Here is a 25,892-nt window from a genome sequence, read left to right on the forward strand (position 1 = left end):
CCGAACACATCAACCTACGCAATCTTGATCATATTCTGAATTAAGAAATCATTATAATGCAGTCAAAAGTCAGTTTTTGCAGTCCGTTTACAGGGAACATAAATAATTACTTCACCTCCAGTCTTTCGTTTATTTGTCTAGTGACAGACGCAATAGCATACAATAGCTGCATTAGCAGTTAGATGCTGTTTGTTACACACAGTAGAGCAATAAAAACACAGTCTTACCGTTTCAATTGCAGGGAATTTTGTTGGAATGGCGCTTTTCCCGAGCTTCGGTGCCAACTTCGCCTGATATTGCCCCAAATTTGTGAAGGATTTCGGCGTACAATGTTTAGCACAAACACGTAACGATAAGCCAGTGGAAGGGTTGAAGGAACCGCGTCATTAAAAATTAATTTAATCCACTGGTCTCTGATAGCTAGGTCTGTTCTTGGTAGAGAAAACACATTTACATGTTGATTCTGGCAGTCAACCACAGAGCAACTCACGTGTGCACTACTCCAGCGTCTTTCGCGACTGAATATGAGGGGGAGAGGGGAAGGGGCGAGCTTCCTGCTGCGGTGTCCATATATGGTATATCCCATCTCGTATTTGAGTGCGCGTGCATGTGGGCTATTTTACAAACCCTGAGGTAAACAAACGCTTCACTTTTAAAGGTCGGCTTCCCGGCCAGTGTATAATCGTTAGGCAATCATAACATACATTGATTCTCGTGGAAAAGTGAAAATTGTGGGTCATGACTCCTTTAAGCACCATGAACAAACAATCAACAATGGTATTTTTACTCTTTTTAATTTACAGCAAGTTTAAATGTTATTAAATTAAATGTGTCCCTGGACCACAAAACCAGTCATAAGTGGCACGGGTATATTTGTAGCAATAGCCAGCAATACATTGTATGGGTCAAAATTATCAAGTTTTCTTTTATGCCAAAAATCGTTTGGATATTAAGTTAAGATCATGTTCCATGAAGATATTTTGTATATTTCCTACTGCAAATATATCACAGCTTAATTTTAATAAATAACGTGCATTGCTAAGAACTTCATATGGACAGTTCCATATGAAGTTCAAAGGAGATTTTCTCTATATTTAGATTTTTTTATTTTTTTATTTTTTGCACCTTCAGATTCCAGATTTTCAGGTAGTCGTACCTCAGCCAAATGTTGTTCTATTCTTACAAACCATACATCAGTGCAGTGTTTATTTATTCAGCTTTCAGATTATTATAAATCTCATTGACCCTTATTGACCCAACTAGTTTTGTGGTCCAGGGTCACATATAGACTACCTTTTTATTTTTTAATCATGATCTGTTTATGTTAACTATTATTGTTGTTGTTATTAATAATTATAATTAATTTACAGCATTTATTAATCTTAATATATGTAGAAATTAACATTGGGCATAATAATGTAAACAATGTTTCATGTTAACTATAAAACAGTTAATTTATAAATATAGCCTACTATTTTTCAGTCATAGTCAGTAAGTTCATAATGCATCATTTAAGGTTAACTTCTACAATTTTTACTGTTAAAATATACAAATGTATTTGTGTATATAGAAATGACCATTAATCAAGGTCACTTTAATTACTGCATTAACTAATGTAAACAATCTTATGGTAAAGTGTTACTGAATCAGGCTCCGGTATACTACTGTTTTCACTGTGGTCAAAAGTACCGTGAAGATTAGGCAAACAGTCTGGTGATGCCCGATGCCCGTCTGCCCGTGTTTCTCAATACGAAGTCCTCGGTATTTCGGACTTTGCAAGTTTGACTCGGGAGTGTGATCTCCTGTGGACAGGACGATATAAGTCTGGTAATTCTGCAAACAGCAGCGTACTTGATAACATCAGTCAGCTCGCCTTAGCTACTGCTATTGTCCTCACTATAAATTTACAATAAGATGAAATAGGATAGCAAATACCACTGCCTCCTTTCGTTTTCATTTAAACATAATAATAGCTACAAAAATTTACTTATGAGTATACAGCCTACATTACAATAAAACAAAATATTATATCAAACAGTACTGCCTCTTTTTATTATCATTTTAACATATTAATAGATTAATTGAATAAACACCAAAGATTACCTGTTAGATTTACCCAAAACTAATTATATTTTATGTTTAGCCACTAAAGAGACATCAGAGCCAGTGGCACATATCAGAAGTTCTTGCCGAGTCGAGACTGCTCTCATCTGTAAACATGAGCACTGAGCTCCTGTTGATCGCTTGGAGCTGATCGCCCCCAAAATCGGCGAAACACATTTTTAAATATGCACTGTCTTTATAAATAAATCGCATATTTGAGTTTTAAACAACTACATTCTCAACTGAAATATTTTAAAACTATATTTCATGACACGATAACAGTAATCTTTTGAAAATTATCCAAAAAAATGGTGGTTGAAATCACAATGCTGCGTGAACTCAACCAATCAGCATGTTTAACGTCCAAGTCCTGCCCCCAAAAGTTCCTGACCTTTGAAAACCTCACCAGCAGGGACTTTCTGAGGGGCAATTTTTTTACCCAGAACTTTTAGATCCTGGTTCCTGCTGTGGAAACACACAGAGTATAAGCCCAAAGTCCCTAGTTCCTGAGTAAAGCTCCAGTGGTGGAAACGCGGCTTACCTCTCACTCTCACACACACACACACACACACTCACTCTTGCTGTGAGATATCCATGGTAAAGATTGCCAATGACAGTCTCTAAATCTTCAGATTAAACATCAAACATGATTATGTCTCTCCCAATTGATCACTCCATACTAATCCAGTAATTCCCCTGTCCAGAGCAGTAAAAGAAAGATGGTTAAGGAGAACAGAGGGAGAGAGATAAACATACGAATTGACAACAGAAGGGAATAGTAACAAGGAAAAAGAAGTAAGCAGGCTGAGAACAAAAGAGTGGCTTTTAAGACCCAGCTTCATAAGTGTGCTGAAACAGCATATGTTCCCATCCATGCCGGCTGTGTTCTCATACCTCCCTATGAATGTGATCGTGTCAGAGAAACATTAAGCTGTATCTCTACAGCCATAATTTTCTTGCCGCATTCATTTATTCTCCTTTTGTATCCATCTGGATCTATCTCTCTCTCGCCATCATAGCATGAGTCGTTAGTGGCAATGACTACTGCCAACCTGATTAAAACCAGACATCTGTTTTGAGTGTCTTGTAGGCACTGGATCTTGCCCTTGTGATGCAATCAGCCTCACTGCCAAGCACAGATTAAACACTGACCGTGGTGTAGTGTGGAAAACTGGAAAGCTGATTTAAGCTTATCCGCTCATGCTTTGGTGTGTTGAGGTCTCCACACACTAATAGTGATGTAGGGGATAATGTACGGTCAGGTGTGATTATCTGGAAATGAGCTCCGGCAGGGGGATCAGGGGGATTATTTAGCAATAATGGCCAACTAATTACAAGCCAGGGGCATCATGCACTTTTGCTTTTAGTCCTGGCTCACTCGGTGACATTTCCAACCTATTTGTGTTTTCATTTGAATTCTGCCTCTTCACATTCAAATTAAAATTGCAATTTTGCATTATCTATGCTGCCTCAGTTCAAATGTAAGTCAAATTCAGGAACTGAATTAAAAGGCATGCTTATTTGACAACCCTGTTTGCCACATTATGCTCTTGATTGACTGAATGACTGACTGAGAATCCCTGCACTTGACATGCAAAAATAGACAATAGGGGAAATATAGACAATTTGGCTACAATTAAAAAAATCCATGACTCAACCATTTCTCTTTTTAGATTAATAATGACTATGTTGTACTAATTTGTGGAGTTGTATATGATTTTACATCATTATAATAAGACGAGGGAATTAATTAGTACAACATACTGTATCTACGGTTTGAAAAAAAAAATGAGGGAACAAATTGTGGCCTCAAATTAATATGTTGTGGGAAGAAATTCTTAATTTGTGGCCATGATATCTATTTTATTACTTGTTTTTAGCCTTATATGGCTTGTTTCTTGATCTCATTTCATGTGTGGTGCTTTGAACTTGACAGATAACTATGCATTTTCAATTTTGATGGGTATGACACTTTTGCCACAAGCATACATTTAAAAAGTGTTTGTGTATTTTCTGGTTGTCAAATGTTTGCTGCAAATATTTTTAGCATAACCCCAACCCCCCAGCACCCCCCACCCCCCAAATGCCACTTGGTTTGATATTTTTATCTAATGCAATAAAGTAAGTGTAGCAAAAGTGTCCAAATGCTTTTTGGGGCCAATGTAGGTCAGTTTCATGGCTGCTTCTGTTGTAGTCAGAGTAGGATTAAACCAGTCGAATGCAATGAGAGCTTAAGCAGCTGTCTGTTAAGTTCCTTCAGCTGACACTATCCTGGCAGTTAAATGCACACAAAGCTGTGTTTGGAGACACATACAGTACATTGAGTGTCTCATTGACAGATTGACAGACACATTGATCTCTTAATGACCACTAGCCGTCCAAGACCTGAGAGAGGAACACCGCCTACACTATTACACCTCCGCCATGTTCATGCATCTTGCTCATTGTGCAAGTGAACCGCAATAGAGATGTCTTGTGTTTCTCTGCTGTCACCCAAGGGTTCTTTGTCACTTGTTTAAGTACTCCGCAGTGAAGCTTTGTAAGACTCCAGCTCCTAGGGAGAGAAGCAGCAGTGCTGAATATGTTTTATCTGTAATCTTGCTGGTGGTTGGCTGATGAAGGCCAAAGTCTGTAGAAATCAGTTTGTAATCCAGTGTTAGAGACATTGAAAAATCAAAATGTCTTGTGCTATCTTTTGATTAGCCATTTGCTCTGAACTTGAACTTGAGGTAACACACACATTTCCAAGAGGGCATTATGATAAGATTCACTAAACTTTAAAATGAATACATTTTTCCAAGAAAAAGAAAGATTCAATTTATCTTAGAGTGGCCCAGAAATACTGAAAGTCTGAATGTCACTGCATTAGATTTTTTTGGTGATTTGTAACCTACTAATCTCAAACTGATTTTTAAAATTCACACAGGTCTTCTAGTAGAATAGAGAGGTGACCTATTTATCACATTGAGAATGATTTATTTACTTTTGGGGATCAGAAACTGCCCCTGTGTATTTTGTATTAAATTTTAACAATGTATCTACATGTTTAACCTAACAGACACGTCTTTAGTTATAAATAATGTTTTTTATTGATTTTGTTATTTTGTTTTGAATTCATGTTGTATTAGGAATACAGAGGATTTACAAATGAATGCAATATGTAAGCTGGATTCTCACAATTCAAGTGAGACTGATTACTGGTCTACAATAACTGTGAAGATAAGTAACATAGACAGATGGAATTCAAGATGAACGAATAGTTCAAACTTATAAAAAAGTGAATTCATTTTCCTTTCTCTTACTGACAGCCCAATAAGAACAGAGCCCATATTTCAGCTATTTTTATTAAAGACGAGTGAATCTCTAGGCTAAATTTAAGGCTAGGAAAATTCTCTAAAGTTCAGTTTTATTAGACACAGCTATTAATGAAAAATAAATAATAATTCACCTTACACAAATTATAATTTTAACCGTGATGTCATGACTTGGGTCTTCTGAATATTTAATTAATGGAATAAACTCAGAACTTTAATAATGCAGGCTTAATTTTTTTTTTTATTCTCTGAGGAATATAAAAGCCATAACCCAAGTGCTACATCAAATGTCAAGAAGCACTTCAGGAACTGACCTGCTATAAGCAAACACATCAGTGCCCTCCTTGAGCGAGGACAAATCATTTTCGCTTTTTTTATCATGTGCAAGAAAATGATATTGATTTCAGAAGAAAATGTACTGCAGAACCACAGAGCAGACATCACCACAGCATTGCTTTCAGCTACTATAATCCTTCGGTGGGGACTTTAATTAAAAGAGAATTTGCAATTAGTCTGGTCGGCAGTGACATTTTGGTTGCAGTTTGTCATTTGCGGTGAAATGGCAAAGTCATGACACCAAGACCACAGCGCCAGATTCACAGATCACTGCACTGTAAGGGTTTCAGATCAATTACTGTAAACACCAGGATGTCAAAAGGCTAATATAATATGAGGTGATATCAAGTCTTTTAATTGTGTGAATGACATGAAACAGCTCATTGAGCCATCCTGTGACTTCTTTTCCCACCTTAATAATAGTGTGACGAGTGGGGCGGGGCCGAGGGACATGGGAGCGAGGCCGGGGGAGTGATTGGAGATGAACTACACCTGTTCGGCCCACCGGTCTCGAGGCCCATGGAGGAGATGGAAGGATATAAAACTGGAGCGACGACAGTGAAGGACGAGAGAGGACCAGGCCTGGGCTTTTAGTTGTGTTTTGGGTTTTATTTGCGCGCACCAGTCGTCCGTGAGGGGCTGGTGCGCTGTTTTTGTGTTTATTTTGTTATTAAAATGTTTTTGATTGTCCGCCGGTTCCCACCTCCTTCTTCCGGATGAATAGGAAGGTTTATTCATTATAGTGGTGCCGAAGCCCGGGAGAAGGAGGGACGCGCTGCTGAAGATCCCTCGCCGCTGTGGTGAATCCGCGGTGCAATCGAGCTGGCGAGGAGTGTGCCGCCATGGACGCTCGAGGCGGTGGGCTGGAGCGAGTTGCCGGGGACGGGCGAGCTCGCTACCGGCCGCCCACGATGTGGAGAGACGTCTGCCGTCCGTGAGGGAGCGGAGGAGTCGGCGCCGTTCGCCAGGTGGCCGGAGCCTGCTGCCTCCGCCAGAACGGGGAGGAGCAGGGAACGTGGGACTCCTGCCGGCTGCCCAAAACCGGAGGAGCCGTCGCCGTCCACCGGGCGGCGGAGGAGTGTTGTGCCGTCCGCCGAGGGCCGTCCAGTGCCACCGCCAGGCACCGCGGAGGAGATCGCCCAGCTGGTGGAGGGCCGAGCAGCGGTGCGTCTGGGAACCGGAATTTTTTTTTTTTTTTCCTCTCTCCCCTCTCTCGTCTCTGTCGCTCCTCCTTCCGTCTCCTTCTTTTCTCTCGCCTCGTCTGTCCTACCCCCAGGTTCCCGCAGGTCCCCGTGAGCGGCCCCCCGGAGGGAGGGGGGGGGGAGTAGAGCGCAGTCTCGGGAGTACCCCCCGGCCTGCGAGGGGCGATGGGGGTATGTGACGAGTGGGGCGGGGCCGAGGGACATGGGAGCGAGGCCGGGGGAGTGATTGGAGATGAACTACACCTGTTCGACCCACCGGTCTCGAGGCCCATGGAGGAGATGGAAGGATATAAAACTGGAGCGACGACAGTGAAGGACGAGAGAGGACCAGGCCTGGGCTTTTAGTTGTGTTTTGGGTTTTATTTGCGCGCACCAGTCGTCCGTGAGGGGCTGGTGCGCTGTTTTTGTGTTTATTTTGTTATTAAAATGTTTTGATTGTCCGCCGGTTCCCGCCTCCTTCTTCCGGATGAATATAAATAGATAGAGACTACAAACTAACATTTTCCTTATATTTGTAGAGTGAATTATTATTAAAAGCTGTGTGCGAAATTACATTCATATTTATGGTCCTACATTTACAGGATCCACTCATCTCTAATAACAGAATTTTAAATATTTTTGTGCATAGTACTGTTATATCAAAAAGTTTAACATTACAAATAAAAAGCATTATTTATTTATTTTTTTACCTGCATTTGTGGGAGAGATATTGCTTCATTCCTGAAAGCTGTTAGGTGACAGGGACAGTGAGAAAGGGGTCGACCGATTCTGATTTCACCTTTAATACTCCATCTCTCGCTATGTCTGATTCTCTGCCTCTGCTGACACTGTTGTTAGACAGTGATGGTCAATGCCCCTTTGACCTTCACTACTTGGCTGCCTTAAATCTGTGGAAAAAAGGCAAGATAATACCCAGGCGTGATTGTATGTGTGTGTGGATGCATGTGTAATTACAACCTTGACAGTGGTGTCTGCCTCAGTTCTGTGCAGACAGGGTTGATCTCCCAGGAGCCTCTAGGGCAGCTACAGGGCATGAGTGATGCAGGAGAGAGCGAAACCTTTCAGATGACTGACAGCTGTCATCCTGTACTGGATCAACCCCTTTCCCTCATCTCACTTCTCTTCCGAATTTCAACAGAAAACAAAGTCCACCTGCTTATGAATTCAACTCATCATACATTTTACTATGATAGGAGAAATGAAATGCATTATGTGCATTATAATGCAATGTGTTTTTTTTTTCATAAACAGACATTCAGTGATGTGGTTGTCATTTGCATCCGTTTTTGACATCACTTAGACTCCACAGAAACTGTTTTCTAGACTTTTACAGAATAGTGGATGCACTGCAAATTAGTTGGTAAAATGTTTTAAACTTCTCTATACATCAATTGAATTAAATTAATTATCTGGTTTGCAAACATGCCATTTACCCGGAGGGATTACAGATAACGCAGAGCAATATTAGAATATTGCACTGAATGCCCTTCTGTGCCATAAAAAACCACACACACACAAACACACACACATACACACACATAAAATCTCACACAGACACAATCAAAGCCAATGTCAGCGATTTTGACACTCATTATGGGCTGCACATTTGAACTCTTTTATTCTGTGCACGTCCACTATTGTGCTTAATTAAGATGCATTGTGGTTAATGTCCTTCTTGCTTAAAGTTGAACTCTAATTCAATTGTCCTTCTTTGCTTGTTGTATACTGGCAAAATGAACTTTACTGTAAACACGTTTTTATCCTTCAATAACCTGGATTGCTTTGTTCCAATATAAGATGTCGATCCAACTTTTCAAATTGCGGTTTTTAGTTAACTTTATGATTTTTACACAAATTTGTGAGTTCATGCAGTTCAAGTGCTCCTGTCTTTTAAAGCAAAAGGGAGACAAGCAGTTACTGAAACATTCTTACATTCCTGTTCTTTTTTTAAATTAAATTTTTATTCAAATTGAAACAAACCAGTTATATGGTAAAAACAAAAAAATAAATAAATTATAAATAAATTAATAATAAATTAAGCAAAATAGAAGTGAACTCAAATTTTTGCATGGCTCTGTACAGTATGTGACTGTGTCTATATGCAAATAGATTACGAGCTCTTTAAATTCTCCTCTTTTGAGTCAGTCTTGACTATAGCTCCAGATATCATACTTCAAGAAATCATACTCCATTAAATGATATTATCCTTCAGATCACAATGCTGAGCTCTTCCATCATTATGTTTGTTCAGGTATCATATCAGTCTCTGCTGAGAGAGTTTAGTTTGAGTTACTCTGAGGAAGAGCCCTAAAATCATAGGTCTACAGTACTTTATTCAAAAGCACATGAGCTCACACACATGCATCATAAGCCCTATTCGGATGGTAATTGTTTCTAAGGTGGACATATGTAAAAATAAATTGCATGGCACCTCAGTGATAAAACTCATGGATTCGAATGGTGATTTATTCACAGTGTTGAAGCAAGTTCTGTGATACTTTAAACCTGAGAATGCCCTATATAATACATATTTTAAAATTGCATTGCATACCTTTTTTCAGTAATAAATATGCATTCAAATTACAGTGAAGTGCAACAGTTACCCTACAGTGTTCATCAGTGGTTAAAAACCATTCAAAAATTTTATTTTGAAATGATGTCTTCTTTATGTGGATTCGGACCCAATGACCTTGAATTCAGACAGCAATAAAATCACAGACTATAGACGGTTTCATCGGGCGCACGCGCCTGGCCCTAAGTTAACTTCCGGTCTGTTTTGTGTATATCGGTCTGGCTGCATTGCCTTCTACAAACGCAGTTAAGGTCAAGGTGATGAGTAGACTGCAGTTGGGCTCAGGTGGTTGTGCTGCTGGATGTGTTTCCCATACATTTATTTATTTTTGGAGACTCGCCACAATTTTAAAACTGATCGATTTTCAAAAAGGCTTCGTTGAATAAACATGAGTAACGTTACGTACTGCACGTTTAATAATAATAATTCCTTACATTTATATGTTTAAATATCAAAACGAGGCACAGGTGTTTAATATCGCTGTATTTCTGAAGGAAGACTTGCATGTTATATGCCTGATAAAACAGCGTGTGAGCGTACCAGCTCTGCTCTGTTTACAACTGTTACTGGGGAAACCTCTATTTCTCGCGATTTATGTCTATGCTTTAAAACATCTCCTGCTGGCAAAGAATGAATTTGCATTTTCATTTAGTCCGCCTGATCCACGCAACTAACATATTTTGTTTGTTATCAAAAAATATCTACTCTAGAGGGACTTGGCTGTTGTTATTGATTCTATTTGGAAGTCTACCGGATGTTAAGTTAGGTGCACAAAAGCGCGCATGCGCAGTAACGTTTGTTTATGTTGTTGCCGTTGAAACCGTCTATACATTTACCCTGTAAATGCTGAAAATGTCTTATGTCCCCATGACACAATGAAACAATTACTGTGTGAATCAAGCTATATGGCAGAATACAACAGAACATTGTCCTGTTTTCAGATGATAATAATAATAAAAAAAGACCACTTAATACCTAAAATATCATGCAACCCACTAACAAGGATAGACACAAATTTCAATATTCTGTTTTTGCTTTTTGTCAGGTAATCCAGCGGAGGGAGGATGGGTCTGTGAATTTCTTCAGGGAGTGGGACTCCTACAGGGAAGGATTTGGTAAAATCACCGGAGAGTACTGGCTTGGTAAGTTGTGTGTTTGTGTTTGTGACAGAGAGGAAGCCTGTAAGCATAAACTGTGATTTTTAAAATTACCAATGTAAAAAGCTGCCAACACCTGCGCACCCATCACCCAATTATATCCTTTCCTATGTGTGCCTATATTCTTGTCTTGACAGACTTTGATATATTATTATTTATTTTAATCCAGTTAATTTCTTTGAATTTAAATTATTTTATTTGTACTTTCTTGAATATTGCAATTATTTATTCTGTTTACTAACTCATTTTAAATTCAGGAAGTAATTTCCGAATGGTGCATCCTTCAGACCTTTTAGACCTGCAGAGAGTCATACAGTCAACAGTACACATCACAGAACTGTCAGGGTTCATTTTGCTAAAACAGCAGATTGTGCATCGTCCCTTTAATGCATTTATTTGTAGGTCCAACGTAGAAGCTGAAAATCAGTGAATTAGAGCGCTAAACATTCATCTCCACATGATCAGTGGATGTGCAGCAGAAACTTATTCCCCCTGCTTTTCTTTCACTCCATGTAGCAAGTGGGAATTAAATCAACAAGAAAGCCCAAATTGCCATGTTTGCCATTTTTTGCAAGCCAAAATGGCTTTTGACAGCCAAAGCGCTATAATCAAGCTCTTAACCTGCAGAGAGGTTTAAACTAGAATCATTATTGTGTATGTTGGTGTGCGTGAGTGTTTTTGTTCCTCTGCTCGCTTAATGAAATGAGCAGTGGCGACTGGCTTGTTATTCTCTGCTGAGATACAAAGAGAGGGAGAGGATGTACAGGGAATTTAAAGGACGTAACTCTCTTTCACACACACAGTGTGTGAGGTCATAAATTGGTGCAACGGATACAGGATGACAGATGGATGTGGCATCAGTCAGGCCCATGGGAACATGGATGAAGATATAGTTGTTTCTAATGCTGCCACCCCCTTCTCTGCTGGTGTGGCCAAGAGAGTCACTTGCGCTCCAGGGCATACTTATACATGGAAATAGATTCTCATTGTGTTAAGTAGATTATCATCAAAGAGACATACAGTTTGGTTTAGTCAAGTGGGATCTTACAGACCTTGTTTCTCTGCATAAAAGGCAGTCATTGTAGTTTCTATAGTGTCCTGTTCTGCTTATTCCCCACAGGCTGAGAGAGGGACAAGAGTAGCAAGCCATATTATAGTGTCCATAGTGGCCGTGTAAAGCTTCTCTCACTCATGGACACCCTTGTTTACCCTTGAGATTTAGATAAAGCTTACATCATGTTCCTTTTAACCAGTCAAATTCCCTCATGACTCAATTTTTCTTCCTTATCCTTGACCCTCTGTGTCATTACATCCCCTGAAGGCTCATGGGAGCTATGGTGATGGTAGAGGCTGCTCTTGTTGGGTGAAATAGGGCTACTTTTATAATAGACATTGGTTAAATTTTGAAAAATAGAGATTCCCCTTCCATTTCAGTCTAGGGCTGCAATCTTTGCCAAAGTAGAAAACTGCTTGAGCTCAAAAGTACAGGTCTACCAATATTTTACAAGCTGACCTATATAGATTTACTGATTTTAATTTTGGCAGCATAAACTCCTTTAGGATTGGAATTAAATATCTACCACTTGTTGCTTAGCAGTAACTCAACTGCACTGATATTATGCACTGTCTCATAAGAAGCAGGAGTCATAGTAGCAAACTTTTCAACCCTGAAGTTAAAGATTCTCAAGCGATAATCACAAAGCCAGGCGGCATCCTACACAAATAAGGATTGAAGTCATTCAGTTCTCTTTCATTTTTGTAGTTCTTCTGATATGGTCAATAGAAATGTGGGAGAAAAAGATGACATGAATGTGGTCATGTATCAATTTAATGAAAAATATGAGTTTTCTTTATTTTTCTATTTTATGGACCCATAGAAAGAGCATAGAAAAAAAAGAAGATGCACATTGTGAAAGTATTTACTGGCATAATGTACACACGCACAGAGTTTCACACATACGTTCAAACCATGACTGACAGTTAATGCATAATTGGCCAGTAGGAAGGTCATGTGTTGAAAAATCCTTTCATGTGAGAGATCAAGGCAAGAGCTTCTCACGGTTAAAGATGTACATTCTATAAATCAAGAAAGATTCTCCTCTTTATATTTTTTCTCAACCAGAATTCATGCTGTGATCTGTCAGTTATTACTGAAATGTCAAAGTGTGTGTGTGTGTGCTCTTGTTTTTGTGACATATCAGGACACAACTGTATAATGACATGGGTATGACACAGGTATTACAAGGAGAGGGTGACTTATGAGGACATAACCCGTGTCCCCATTTTTCAAAACGCTTATAAATAATACAGAATTAGTTTTTTTGAGAAAATAAAAATGCACAAAGTTTCCTGTGAGGGTAAGGGTTAGGTGTAGGGCCATAAAATATACAGTTTGTACAGTATAAAAACCATTATGCCTATGGGATGTCCCCACTTTTAACAAAAACAAACGTGTGTGTGAGTGTGTGTGTGCACGTGCGCACATGTGGGTGGGTGTGTGTTTAACAGCATGCATAAATAAATAAGGGTCCCCTTTTCAGGATACAGTATTTAAAGGTCATTTTGTAAAATCCAAATAAGCTATACAATTCTTTATTAGATTAAACAAATATTGCACATATACCTCTGAACAGGACTGAATCAGGGAAAAAGGTTTTGATTCCATGGTCTGAAGGTCTGATCCGTGAGTCAGAACTGTGAAGACAGAAACAGAGAGGGAGTCCGGCATTGGCCATGACACAGGCCTAATTCAGACTTTCATCCCCTGGAAGTATATGCTCCACCCACTGTGTCCTGGTGCTAATAAATAGATCCTTCTTGGTTACAAGAATCAAATTGAAACACTGCTTTTTGCACAGTTAAGGCGTGCTCTGTCATTGATAACATTATCTATGGACATTGTTTTATTCAATCCAAATCTGATTTAATAAGATAGGGGGGAAAACAGTGTTAAATGACTCACTGGGAGCTCATTCACACTTCAAATGGAAGATATGACAGAGGAGATGAGAGATCATTATCATGTCCTATTTAGACACATTCTCTTACTTTCCTTACTCTCTTTCTGTCTCTATCAGCAGTTTCTCTTATTTCTTTCCCTCATTCTGGTTGTAAATCCTCACACTCCCCAATCAATTATAGCACTATGAATTATGGCTCCCTAACAAAGAGCATCCATTTTCTGTATGGAGTCACGAGTGCCCCTTCATAATTCTGTCTCACACAGACACACACAAACCCGAGCACACCAACGCATGCACTTAATCCACCAACTCATGCTGACTATGGTTTTAATGTTGCTAAGAAATATGATGCACATAAAAAGTAAGAAGAGAATGAAGGGGAAGAGAGGGGGGATGTTGAGATGATAGATGTCTTAGTGAGTGAGTGAGTGAGTGAGTGCATTAGTGTCAATCCAGTGTCACAGAGGTGAAAGTGAGCTTAAGCATACATGTGCTGTGTTTGGAAGTACCTCAGAGTTATGAAAAGATTTATCTTAATCCAACCGAAGCTCTGTGGATGCACAGATGAAGTTGCATTTGTAGTTACTTGTACATCATCTCTGTCCATTTTAAATGCTTTTTTCCCCTTCAGATCCCCAACCTCTTCTTATTCTGCTGCTCTCTCTTTTTTCTTCTACTTAATAGCCTCCATTAGTGTACTAATCATCTCTGTTAATCATCTTGTTTTGCTCTTGGATCACTCCCGGTGGAAATCAGCACATTTTTGTCATGTTTTCAGCACTGATTGTGGGAGAAAATCAGCACAATTCTGCAGAAAAGATTTAAATATGCTAAAATATGCTAAATGGAGCTTAGAGTTCTACAATCTATCAGTAACTGAAAGCATTACTAAATTAGTCTGAATGTTATTTAAACAATATCAGTGAAAATGCGCGTGAAACTGGAAAGAAAGTCATTTATGTTTGGATCAACGTGAGGAGTAAATTATGAATTTTTTTGTGAACTATCCCTTTAAGGCTGTGTTTTTATCACCAGAAATTTATTCAAAACTCTTTGAAAATTCTATTATATGGAGGAAAATTAAACCGTTTAATTTTATGACATACTCATGTTCATATTATGTGTAAATGTGTTGAGCTTTTAGTTGCTATTTTGCTGCAGTTCTACAGTCATGGCCAAAAGTTTTGAGAATTACATAAATATTAGTTTTCAAAAAGTTTGCTGCTAAACTGCTTTTAGATCTTTGTTTCAGTTGTTTCTGTGATGTACTGAAATATAATTACAAGCACTTCATACGTTTCAAAGGCTTTTATCCACAATTACATGACATTTATGCAAAGAGTCAGTATTTGCAGTGTTGGCCCTTCTTTTTCAGGACCTCTGCAATTCGACTGGGCATGCTCTCAATCAACTTCTGGGTCAAATCCTGACTGATAGCAACCCATTCTTTCATAATCACTTCTTGGAGTTTGTCAGAATTAGTTGTTTTTGTTTGTCCACCCGCCTCTTGAGGATTGACCACAAGTTCTCAATGGGATTAAGATCTGGGGAGTTTCAAGGCCATGGACCCAAAATTTCAACATTCTGGTCCCCGAGCCACTTAGTTATCACTTTTGCCTTATGGCACGGTGCTCCATCGTGCTGGAAAATGCATTGTTCTTCACCAAACTGTTGTTGGAAGAAGTTGCTACTGGAGGGTGTTTTGGTACCATTCTTTATTCATGGCTGTGTTTTTGGGCAGAATTGTGAGTGAGCCCACTCCCTTGGATGAGAAGCAACCCCATACATGAATGGTGTCAGGATGCTTTACTGTTGGCATGACACAGGACTGATGGTAGCGCTCACCTTTTCTTCTCCGGACAAGCCTTTTTCCAAATGCTCCAAACAATCGGAAAGGGGCTTCATCAGAGAATATGACTTTGCCCCAGTCCTCAGCAGTCCATTCACTATACTTTCTGCAGAAGATCAATCTGTCCCTGATGTTTTTTTTGGAGAGAAATGGCTTCTTTGCTGCTCTTCTTGACACCAAGCCATCTTCCAAAAGTCTTGGCCTCACTCTGCGTGCAGATGCGCTCACACCTGCCTGCTGCCATTCCTGAGCAAGCTCTGCACTGGTGGCACTCCGATCCCGCAGCTGAATCCTCTTTAGGAGACGATCCTGGCGCTTGCTGGACTTTCTTGGATGCCCTGAAGCCTTCTTTACAAGAATTGAACCTCTTTCCTTGAAGTTCTTGATGATCCTATAAATTGTTGATTTAGGTGCAATCTTAGTAGCCACAATATCCTTGCCTGTGAAGCCATTTTTATGCAACGCAATGATGGCTGCACACGTTTCTTTGCAGGTCACCATGGTTAACAATGAAAGAACAATGATTTCAAGCATCACCCTCCTTTTAACATATCAAGTCTGCCATTCTAACCCAATCAGCCTGACATAATGATCTCCAGCCTTGTGCTCGTCAACATTCTCACCTGAGTTAACAAGACGATTACTGAAATGCTCTCAGCAGGTCCTTTAATGACAGCAAATGAAATGCAGTGGAAAGGTTTTTTTGGGATTAAGTTAATTTTCATGGCAAAGAAGGACTATGCAATTCATCTGATCACTCTTCATAACATTCTGGAGTATATGCAAATTGCTATTATAAAAACTTAAGCAGCAACTTTTCCAATTTCCAATATTTATGTAATTCTCAAAACTTTTGGCCACGACTGTACCTTTGATTCAGAAAATATGACCCCTGGGTCTTACAGTATCTATCATCTTTTCGTTTGCTCATCTGTTGATATGGCTGGAGAGCATTCACTGAGAAAAAGCCATAATGCTATGCTTTTTTTTTTTTTTCTGGAACTCATAAAACTGTAAACTATAATATTTTATCTGTCCTCTGTAGCACTCTTTAACTTGCTTTTCAGGTTTTCATCATGGCAACTTCTTGAAACCACATTTTTAAGAAAAAAGAAACATGTCATGTAAGAGTATGTCTTATTTATTTAGGGATTTCCATTTATAGTCAGAAACAAGGATAATGCCCTTGGTTGTTTTGAATAATGACTACTAGAGGTACATTGAAAATGTTTGGAAAGACAGATTATGTCTCAAATGGAACTCTTTGCTTTTGCATACAGCTCTCCTGCTGAGTCATTTATCTGGCTGTGCTCTCTGCTTTTGAACATCTACACACGTGTGACACATACTATGTGTCAGGAAGTGAGTTAGAGACTATATAGCTGCTTTTCCCCCTCAGGTGTCACTTTTTCTGAGCTGCTCTTTAAACTTAGGTTTTCCTTCTGTAACTGGATACTAGAACACAGTGAAAATAGGTGATGAAATCTCATCCACACTGATCCAGAGGTCTCTGGTGTAGCTCAGGGCATCCATCCCAATGTTTTCATCTAGTTTTGGTCTTCAGGACGTAAAAAAAAAAAAGGAAAATATTTCAATAGCTGTGGAGCATGAAAAATCCACATGTTGCATGTTGACTTATGTTGACATATTATTAAAAAAAAATGCTACTATTGCAAATTAATGTTCAGTTATGTTAATTAAAGGTTTTTAAATTACCCAAAATGTATAAAGACATTTGCCACCATTTTATTTTGTTCTCAAATTTTTATTCTTCGTTCTACAAACTAGAATATTACTTTAATCAGCTTTTGGAAATCAGGTCAAGCCGAAGAATGGCCAGAGACATAACAACGGGTTAATATTCAGCTTGCATTTCCAAAAGTTCTCTACAGCAGTCACTAAGAAAAGAGAATGATATTTTTGCGTATTTGTGAGTGTGCATGTGGATTATTATTATTCTTTTTTTATCACAAACCTTTGAATCTTGTCAGCACGTTGGTGTTTTTTCTGTGTGTGTCATCTTCAGTTGCGTTTGTGTGTGAGAAAGAGCTCACACAAATTGCATTCCCCCCCCCCCAAGCTTCTCTCTTTGAAGTCTGTGGGAGATCCTTTCTGTTCGTCTCTTGTCTTGATGGGAGAGAGAGAAAGAATAGACAGGTGTTCAAAGACACCCCTCCACTTTCTGCCCTCTCCGCTGCCCTCCATCTCTCCATCGCACTGTTCATGCCTCCTGTTCATTCTTCTTCACCAAACACACACTTCACATTGCTTCCTGTTAGTTCTTTATTCCCTTCCCCTCTTCTTTATTTCCTTTTCTTTTGCTCAGTCAAATAGAGAGAAAAAGCATTATGAATATTTTAACTTGCAGAAATGTAACTGAAAGAGGACAGAAGGAAAAAAGGATGGAATGTAATGATTCAAGTGCTGTGTATTTTTCCTGTAGTAAAACCATGTGAATTTGGAAAAATGGCTTGAGGGATATTTATAACCGCTCAATGCATTTCCCTCGCAACACACTTTTCAAATCTAAGCAAATAAATCATTAATATTTGAACCTTTAACCATGGCAAAAAGAGAAGTATGGCTGTGCACAGTCTGTATGAATTGTTAATGAGCCAGACAATTGTATCACTCAGATTAGCTGCAAATTGAAGACATTAACACATTAATCAGAATCAAGATGTTGTCTTTTGTCTAGCTGGCAGAAGATGGAATATATCACTATTATTTAAATGACTAACAATTTAACATGTTTATTATGCACATCTAAAATAAGTGTTTTATGTTTCCTGTTTTAGAATGATATCAGTATTCGTTGAGGGTGGGTTTGTGTGTGTATAGAAACCTAGAGGAGCTTTGAAATTTTATGGATTGTTCTGACCCAATTTTTCCCTGCATAATTGCTGGAATATGTCATTTTTAGAGTGGTATGTATCACAGGTGTGCAGTGTGACTGCCGATGCCCTTAGGCTTTTTATTATACTGCTCTCTTAAATTTGTGCTCAACACACAATCCGCTTTCTGCCTCAATATATCAGTGTCTATTTATGTTTACTGGCAAATAGGAACTGCCCGGACTTCATGGGTGTTGACTGCCCATATCACAATAGCAGGGCATCTGGCAGAAGGCACAGAATGTGTGCTGTAGAAGAGCGAGCGTATTTACAATCTATCATATGCACTTTCTCTCTCCCTTTCAAAATATATGTGCGTGGGGGTTGGCTTAGCTGTGGTTTGGGGACTAATGTGTTCCCAGAACCTTCATCATAAATTCGGCTTTAGTTTGTAATAATAAAAGAAGAAACATTCACCTGAAGAAGCCATCCAGCAGCACACCTTGACTCACATTCACTCTCTCTTGTTAATTGAGCAATCAGTATGATAATTCAAGACAGAATGCAGCTTAGTGAAATGTCTTCACAATAATGCTTAATTGAAAATTCTGGCACACCTGAGTTTTATACGCACAGACTTGCCTGTTTGGCCCTTTCTTTGGTAGAAAGAAAGAAGGGCGTATAATACTACCAGTGTTTAATTATTCCAAACTAGCCTCAGGGAAAATCTCAAGGGATTTAATTAAGACTGAATAAAAGTTATGTAAATTACATGTGAAAGTAGCAGGTTTCTTTTCCTCTTTTTAAAAATAAATAATTTGATTTATATTTTGAATGAAGCAAAAAGAGACGCTTTTTTATGCACTCAAGGAAAGTTGCTGTTTCCCTCCTCATTTTCCATTCATTCTTCTCTTCTTTATCAATTTCCTTGTGTGGAAACTCATATGTTTGTAGTTATACTGCATCCTACATGTCAAATTAACTTTGATAATTCAACTCAGAGTTTATGTCTGAGGACGGATTTTGCAAGATTTTTTTTTCTACCCAGTGTTTATGGGTCTGGTACTGGAAATGTGAACAAAAACAACAAAATAAGAAAAGTTTGAATCTCCCTTAAGACCTTGTTGTTTTCCATGCAGCTTTAATGCATAGTAGCAATGTATGAATTTTTAAAGTATGCATTTGCTCTGCATAATAATAATGTTTTTTTGTTTTGTTTTTTTTTTGCATAATTTTATATGCAAGCCACAGAAAGTGAAAATAAATCACACATTCATACTAGACATAGGAAAAATCTGGTTTATTTTTGCGATTCATATTGGCTGTTTAACACATTTCAAATAATTAACATAATAATGCAGATTTTATGTTTCTGCTCACGGAGGCTATGATAGGTTTTTTTTTGTTGTTGTTTTTTTTTTGCTGGCGTTTTATGCTCTTGTTATATGCCTGTTGCATTCTGAGTTTCTGAGATGGTATACTGTTTTTTGAAATTTCCAACACCCCCACGCTACTGGAGGTGGGGTGTAGATTAATGTAAACGTGTCATGACGCCCGCGCATATCCCCTAAACACAACAACGCCCCAATGGTCAGATTATTCTAGACAATGAAATAATGATTAGCTGCAATTCGAGTCAAGTATCATGTTTGCAATATAAAAGAACCATTCTATTTCTATAATCAATCCTTTATGGGAAGTGTGAATGGCTCATAGTCTGAAAACTTTAGCATGATGTTGAAAGAAATTTCAGTTATTCCTTTATTTTATTGGTGTTCATTTATTGTATACCATTTAAATTTGCTTACTGAAAGAACAACAGCAGCAGCAGCAGTATGCTGTAACATTTATTTGAAACACATGTATTTGGTAGTTGCTACCTTATATCTTTACTTTAAAGCCCATGAGGGCTGGAAGCCCATGAGGGCTGGGCACCTTGGTGCTTGACACGTAAATAAACAAATCAATCAAAAAATATATATCTTTACTCTTTCCTTTCATTCTTTTCATGGCTTTGGAAAACTTGTCTTGGATGTTTCTCTGTCTCTTTTTGCATAACTCTGGGACACCAAACTTTGTTGCAATTTCTTTTCTAGGAATTAAATGCTTTCTTAGAATCTTCCACGAGTCATAAAGGTGCGGATATATTTGTGCCAGCTCAGCTATTCAACACTCCAATGTATTCAGGAGATGTTGTTCTCCTGTCAGGCCAGAAATGAACCAGGAAAAACAAAATTACACGTCAAAGAAGGTGAAGTTTCTGAACACACCCACCGACTGCGTAACCACCACTGACCAATAGAAGGTCAAAGGTGTTTAGGAGCCAAAACGAACTCCCCCAGAAAGTTTGCTTTGGTCAGCTGTTTCGAACTGCCGAAACAAACTCAAAACTAACTTTATTTTGGCCTGATTTTGGTCAAAATGTCATATCAGTTCGTTCTTCGATTTCAATGGAAGTATATCGGGGCTAATATTGAGATTGTCCTCTATCTGTGTGTTGCAAATTTCATTACTTTCCCGCAAGCAGTTCTGTGGGCTGCCATAGACTTCCGGAGCAGAAGAAGAAGAAAACTAACAGATACAATAGGTGCCTAAGCACAGAAATATGGATACTAAATGTTTTGACAAGTAACTTTATTACATATTTAACAAATTAATGCATTGAAAAGATCTGAAGTGAAACCAAATATATAGATATATCTATATATAAAAAATATAAATATATATCTCATTCGAATAGGAGAGCAGAAAGAGTAATTGATGAATCATTGAGCTAATTTTCACAAAGGCAACACTAAAAATACTTTTATTTAAATTGGTTTATGCAATGATCATTGTAAGTACATAAACATTATTTAAATGAATTCATTAAATTGTACTAAAGGATCAACAATAACAAAATCTGATAATTACTTATTTTATGCTCAAAATAATAATAATAAAAATAAATCAATTTAGCAAAGGTGTGTATATTGGCAGTATAGACCTGATTATACTTAATAGCACTTAAAAAGTGCTTATTAAACAGATATTTCTCTCTCTCTCAAAAAAAAAAACTTTATGTAGACTATACATTTATTTGGCTTAGAATATTAAAATATTCACAGCCCTAATTCATACTTTACACTCATAATCCAATTATACTTCCTATGGCTAAAAATAATCTTGAAATTAATTCTCTGTTTCTCTCATCAGGGTTGAAACAAATCCATGCTCTCTCTATCCAAGGAAACTACGAACTGCGCATAGATCTTGAAGATTTCGAGAACAGCACAGCTTTCGCACAGTATGGTGTGTTTGGAGTTGGACTGTTCTCTGTTGATCCTGAGGATGATGGTTACCCTCTCACCATTGCTGATTACACCGGAACTGCAGGTACATACACATATTTACATATTTACAGACCATAGATCGATATATTCAATATTGTGTAATTAGTATGCCCTATTTAAATCATGCTAACTTCGAAAGACCTGGTATGCAAATCAGTTAGCATTATTACATCTTTGTAAACAATAATAAGTGCTTATTCATTCAGATAATTGGTCCATTTCAGTGCTCGGTGGCATAGACAGAATAATCATAGCACTTAATTCACTCTTTGTCACTTCTCAGCCGCAAACAAAACATAGCTCTATCACACATCCTCTGCAAATCACCACACAAAAGACAAACACTAAGGCTGGGTATAAATACACATTCCCTTATTCAATTTGATTCCGATTCACAAGCTCTAAATTTGATTCAGATTAGATTTTCTTTTTTTAAGTGCTCATTAAAAAGTACCAGCTGATTTGAATAATTTCTATAGCCAGTATGATTCTGACTATACTTGGTCATGTTGAATGTTTTTGCATGCAATCTGCAAGGGATTATACAATATCAAGACATTCCTTATCATTATTTTGCGGTACACTATATTTTTATTGCATCATATTAAAAACAGACTGCAAACTTATTCACATCTCAATATATATTTTTAATGCTGCAATTAAAGAAAAGTTCTTAGAATCTTAACAATCATTATCAGGATTATTTAGAAATCTGATATTATCACCCAGTCCTTGCAAACTTACACACACCCACACAAAATGCTTCCCTGTCGATTACTACCATTGACGTAAGACAAATGTCAAGAACAGACACAAACGGAATTGGAAAGCTCCTCAGAATCCTGTACGAAACAAGAGAGCAGTGAGATAAACAGAAATAGAAAGAGCATTCTGAGGGCAGGTGCAGAGGAAAACACACAAATACACCATGAAGAGAGCGTGAAGGAGAGAGGTGAGAGATCTCCTGTCTGTACAGCAGGTATATCCAGGATTGAATTGGATCGTGTCTGTAGCGCTGGTGTCAGGTGAGCAGGTGGTCTCTGCTGGGCAGCGTCTCTGTGCCCTTGAGCTGCTGGATTCCTGTTTGCTGCCTGACAGGTCTCCCCTAATCACAGCACAGAGAATATTATTGTGATCATTTGCATTGAATTTTGACAGACAGTTGTGCTCTGGGCCGGCCTGGTGGGGCTTAATACTTCTCAAAATACAGACAGCGTCAAGGTGACTCCTTATTCACACCAGCATGTGAGCACAAATAAGCCCATGCATAAGTTTGTGCACATACAATATGTTTTATGCAGGTTACACATTTATACCAAGCATTTTTAGAAAGTCACATATGATATTACCACATCAATAATAGTATCCCATTGACAAATGAAAAGTGATTCCCAAGAGCATGTGACTGAATCTGAGAGTTTGCAAGGACATGTCTGGATATAACACTCTCAATGCAGAAATGTCAATGGCAGCAATACAAGTATTTTCTGTGTGCTCCGTGTGACCCTAGTGTGACTAATGGCTTATTCCCATAGCTGCGGACAAAATCTGTCAAGCTTGAATGACACGCGTTTCTGCTGGGAAATTGAGCGCTGGTCTGGGATCTGTTTCTCTGCGTATTGTCTTTGACGTTATTGAGTCAAACTGACTGTGGATCAGAAGATTGGAGATCTTCAAGGTCATGGGCTGTTAGAGAAGAGGATTGGAGGTTTAGAGCTTTCAGTCTGGAAATGTTATCCTTTTCTGTGAATCGTCCCTTAGTGGTTTAGAAATACCACCTGACATTTACCACTATTGTACTCATTCTGGTACACTTTCTTTTTTTCCTGTCTCTCTCCATCTCCATGGAACACTTTGTTCGAGCTCTTGTTTGGATGTTATTCTCTGTTCATGTTGAGCTGATAGGAACAGTTTATAGGGCAACAGACACATCACCACCTGCCCTCCTGCCAAGAAATCCAGTGAAGTGGACAGCAGGCAGGATGGCTTTCCAAATCCCCTTTTCAGCCACAGAAATGGTGAAGGTTTGTTTCTGTTGGCCCACCACACCCTGTGTCTGATGCCAACTGATAAGACTGATGCTACAAGACACTTCTTGAGGGAAGAAGACATGTCACTGACCCACAAGTTGACTCTTGCCCCACAGATTTCTGAAAGAATTTTGGATCTCGAAATACTTGCCTGACACAATAGCTGTAATAAAAAGAAGCTGCAAGATACAAATCTTCTTTACTTCTCAAAATAACAGAAAGCTGCAGCACATACATGCCATTATCATTCAGAGATACGTGCATGGTTATCTACTGATGTACCATTGTAGTTAATTCGAACCCATTTACTAAAATAGAAATTAATGCATGCATGGGTGATGCTTCAACCATTTATTAGCTCCTCTTACAGCATACTTCATTTCATTAATATTTTGTACTTCTATTTTAACTTTATGGAGATTATCCACATCATTGTTGCCTTCAGATGCCTACAGCTGCACAAGTGAAAAGCTGAAAAGTACTAGTGAAATTTGTCTAATTTCTAGTTTTCGAGTCAGTAAGATTATTATAATAATTTGTTTTATATATATTTTTTTATTCAAGGACATATTAAGTAATCAAAAGTTTCACAGTATTACAGTTTGCTGTATTTTGGTCAAATATATGCAGCTTTGTTGAACATAAGAGAAAACAAGTCTTCCCAACCTTATTTAAATGGTATGCCTTTACAATGTCAAGCTTGTCTATTGGTATACAATTGTATCTTTACACATGGAATTATCTACAGTAGTTGCCTTTATATTAATGTAGTACTCATGTGTGCTATGTGTGCACTTAAATGTCATCAGTCAATAAAGTACTCATTCATTTGCAGGTTCTAGACAGCATGGAGTGTGTAACTTAACACATACAGTAACACATAACTTAACACATTTCAGCTAATTATAGAGTAGCACCTACACGCGTTTGCGCACAAGTTCTTTAAAGATGATCATCAAAAAGGATATGGTAAGTCTGATGAAATCATTCAATGCAGAGTGAGTCATCCGATGCAAAATGTTGAGGTCTTATGGAAGTGTGAGGGTAGGAGACAGGAGCAAAGCATTTGTTTGTGTGATTGAAAATCATCTGTGATTATTTTCACATTGTTATTTCTAGTATCACACAAATCAGCTCTGTTGCAACTTAAACACTCATTAACATTTAGAAGTTTGGGGCTGGTAAAATTTGTAAAATGTTTTGAAAAAAGTCGCTTACCAAGGCTGAATTTATTTGATCAGACATACAGTAAAAACAGTAATACTGTGAAATATTACAGTTTAATATATATATATATATATATATATATATATATATATATATATATATATATATATATATATATGTATAAACATATTGAAGTAACCTTGCTGAAACAGAGTATTCATCTCTCTTAAAAGAAAAACAGTTTACAAAATCTTACTGACCCCAAATTTTTGAACAATAATTTAATTATCTTTCTGCTGTTTTCCTTTTATTTTTGTGTGCACCTGTACACAGGAGATTCATTGCTTAAGCACAATGGAATGAAGTTCACCACAAAAGACAGAGACAACGATCACTCGGAGAACAACTGTGCTTCATTCTACCACGGCGCCTGGTGGTATCGCAACTGCCACACATCCAACCTGAACGGCCAGTACCTGCGTGGACAGCACACCTCTTACGCCGATGGGATTGAATGGTCGTCCTGGACCGGTTGGCAGTACTCGCTAAAATTCACGGAAATGAAAATTCGGCCAACGCGTGAAGAGCGAGAAAGCAAGTAACCTGCACACAAAAAGTCAAATTTAAATGTAAGGAAATTAAAAAAAATGTTAAAAAGACTTTAATATGGGATTTATGGTGTGGAAAACAATAAGGACAGTGGTTTTTGCTAATCTGAAAAAGAGCTTTCTGTTGTCCTGTTTATTCATTTGGCAGAAAAGTCACACTGTTGTGTGGCCGTGCTGTAAGTCCTGCCCTCCATATGACAATCTCTATATCACCAGGCCTTGAAGTTTCTTTACACCCCAGCTGTCAGATCTGAGCTCACTCCTGCACTGACTCAATACTGTGAGTCACACTTCGATTCTGAGAAGAAAAAAAAAAATGACACTGAATCAAGGATCCTATTATCTTGCCACCGGTTAAGGAATGAATTAATGAAGGACAATGTGTGACAATTAAATGTTGGAATGGTTTCTTCTGTCAGCAAAGC

At 38.2% G+C, this 25,892-nt stretch overlaps 1 protein-coding gene across 1 annotated transcript in view; it reads left to right on the forward strand.

Annotated features, from left to right (window-relative positions):
• Positions 1–25,463, forward strand: part of fibcd1b (fibrinogen C domain containing 1b) — a 75,669-nt gene extending 50,206 nt beyond the window's left edge. Inside the window, exons 5-7 of the mRNA XM_059550573.1 lie at positions 10,573–10,669; positions 21,526–21,705; positions 25,193–25,463. Coding sequence (XP_059406556.1) covers positions 10,573–10,669; positions 21,526–21,705; positions 25,193–25,461 — 546 coding nt within the window. The 3' untranslated portion in view covers positions 25,462–25,463. The remainder of the gene's footprint in view (positions 1–10,572; positions 10,670–21,525; positions 21,706–25,192) is intronic.
• Positions 25,464–25,892: the final 429 nt, after the last annotated feature.

Source organism: Carassius carassius, chromosome 5, assembly GCF_963082965.1.
Source record: "Carassius carassius chromosome 5, fCarCar2.1, whole genome shotgun sequence".
In the NCBI taxonomy this organism is placed as follows: Eukaryota; Metazoa; Chordata; class Actinopteri; order Cypriniformes; family Cyprinidae; genus Carassius; species Carassius carassius.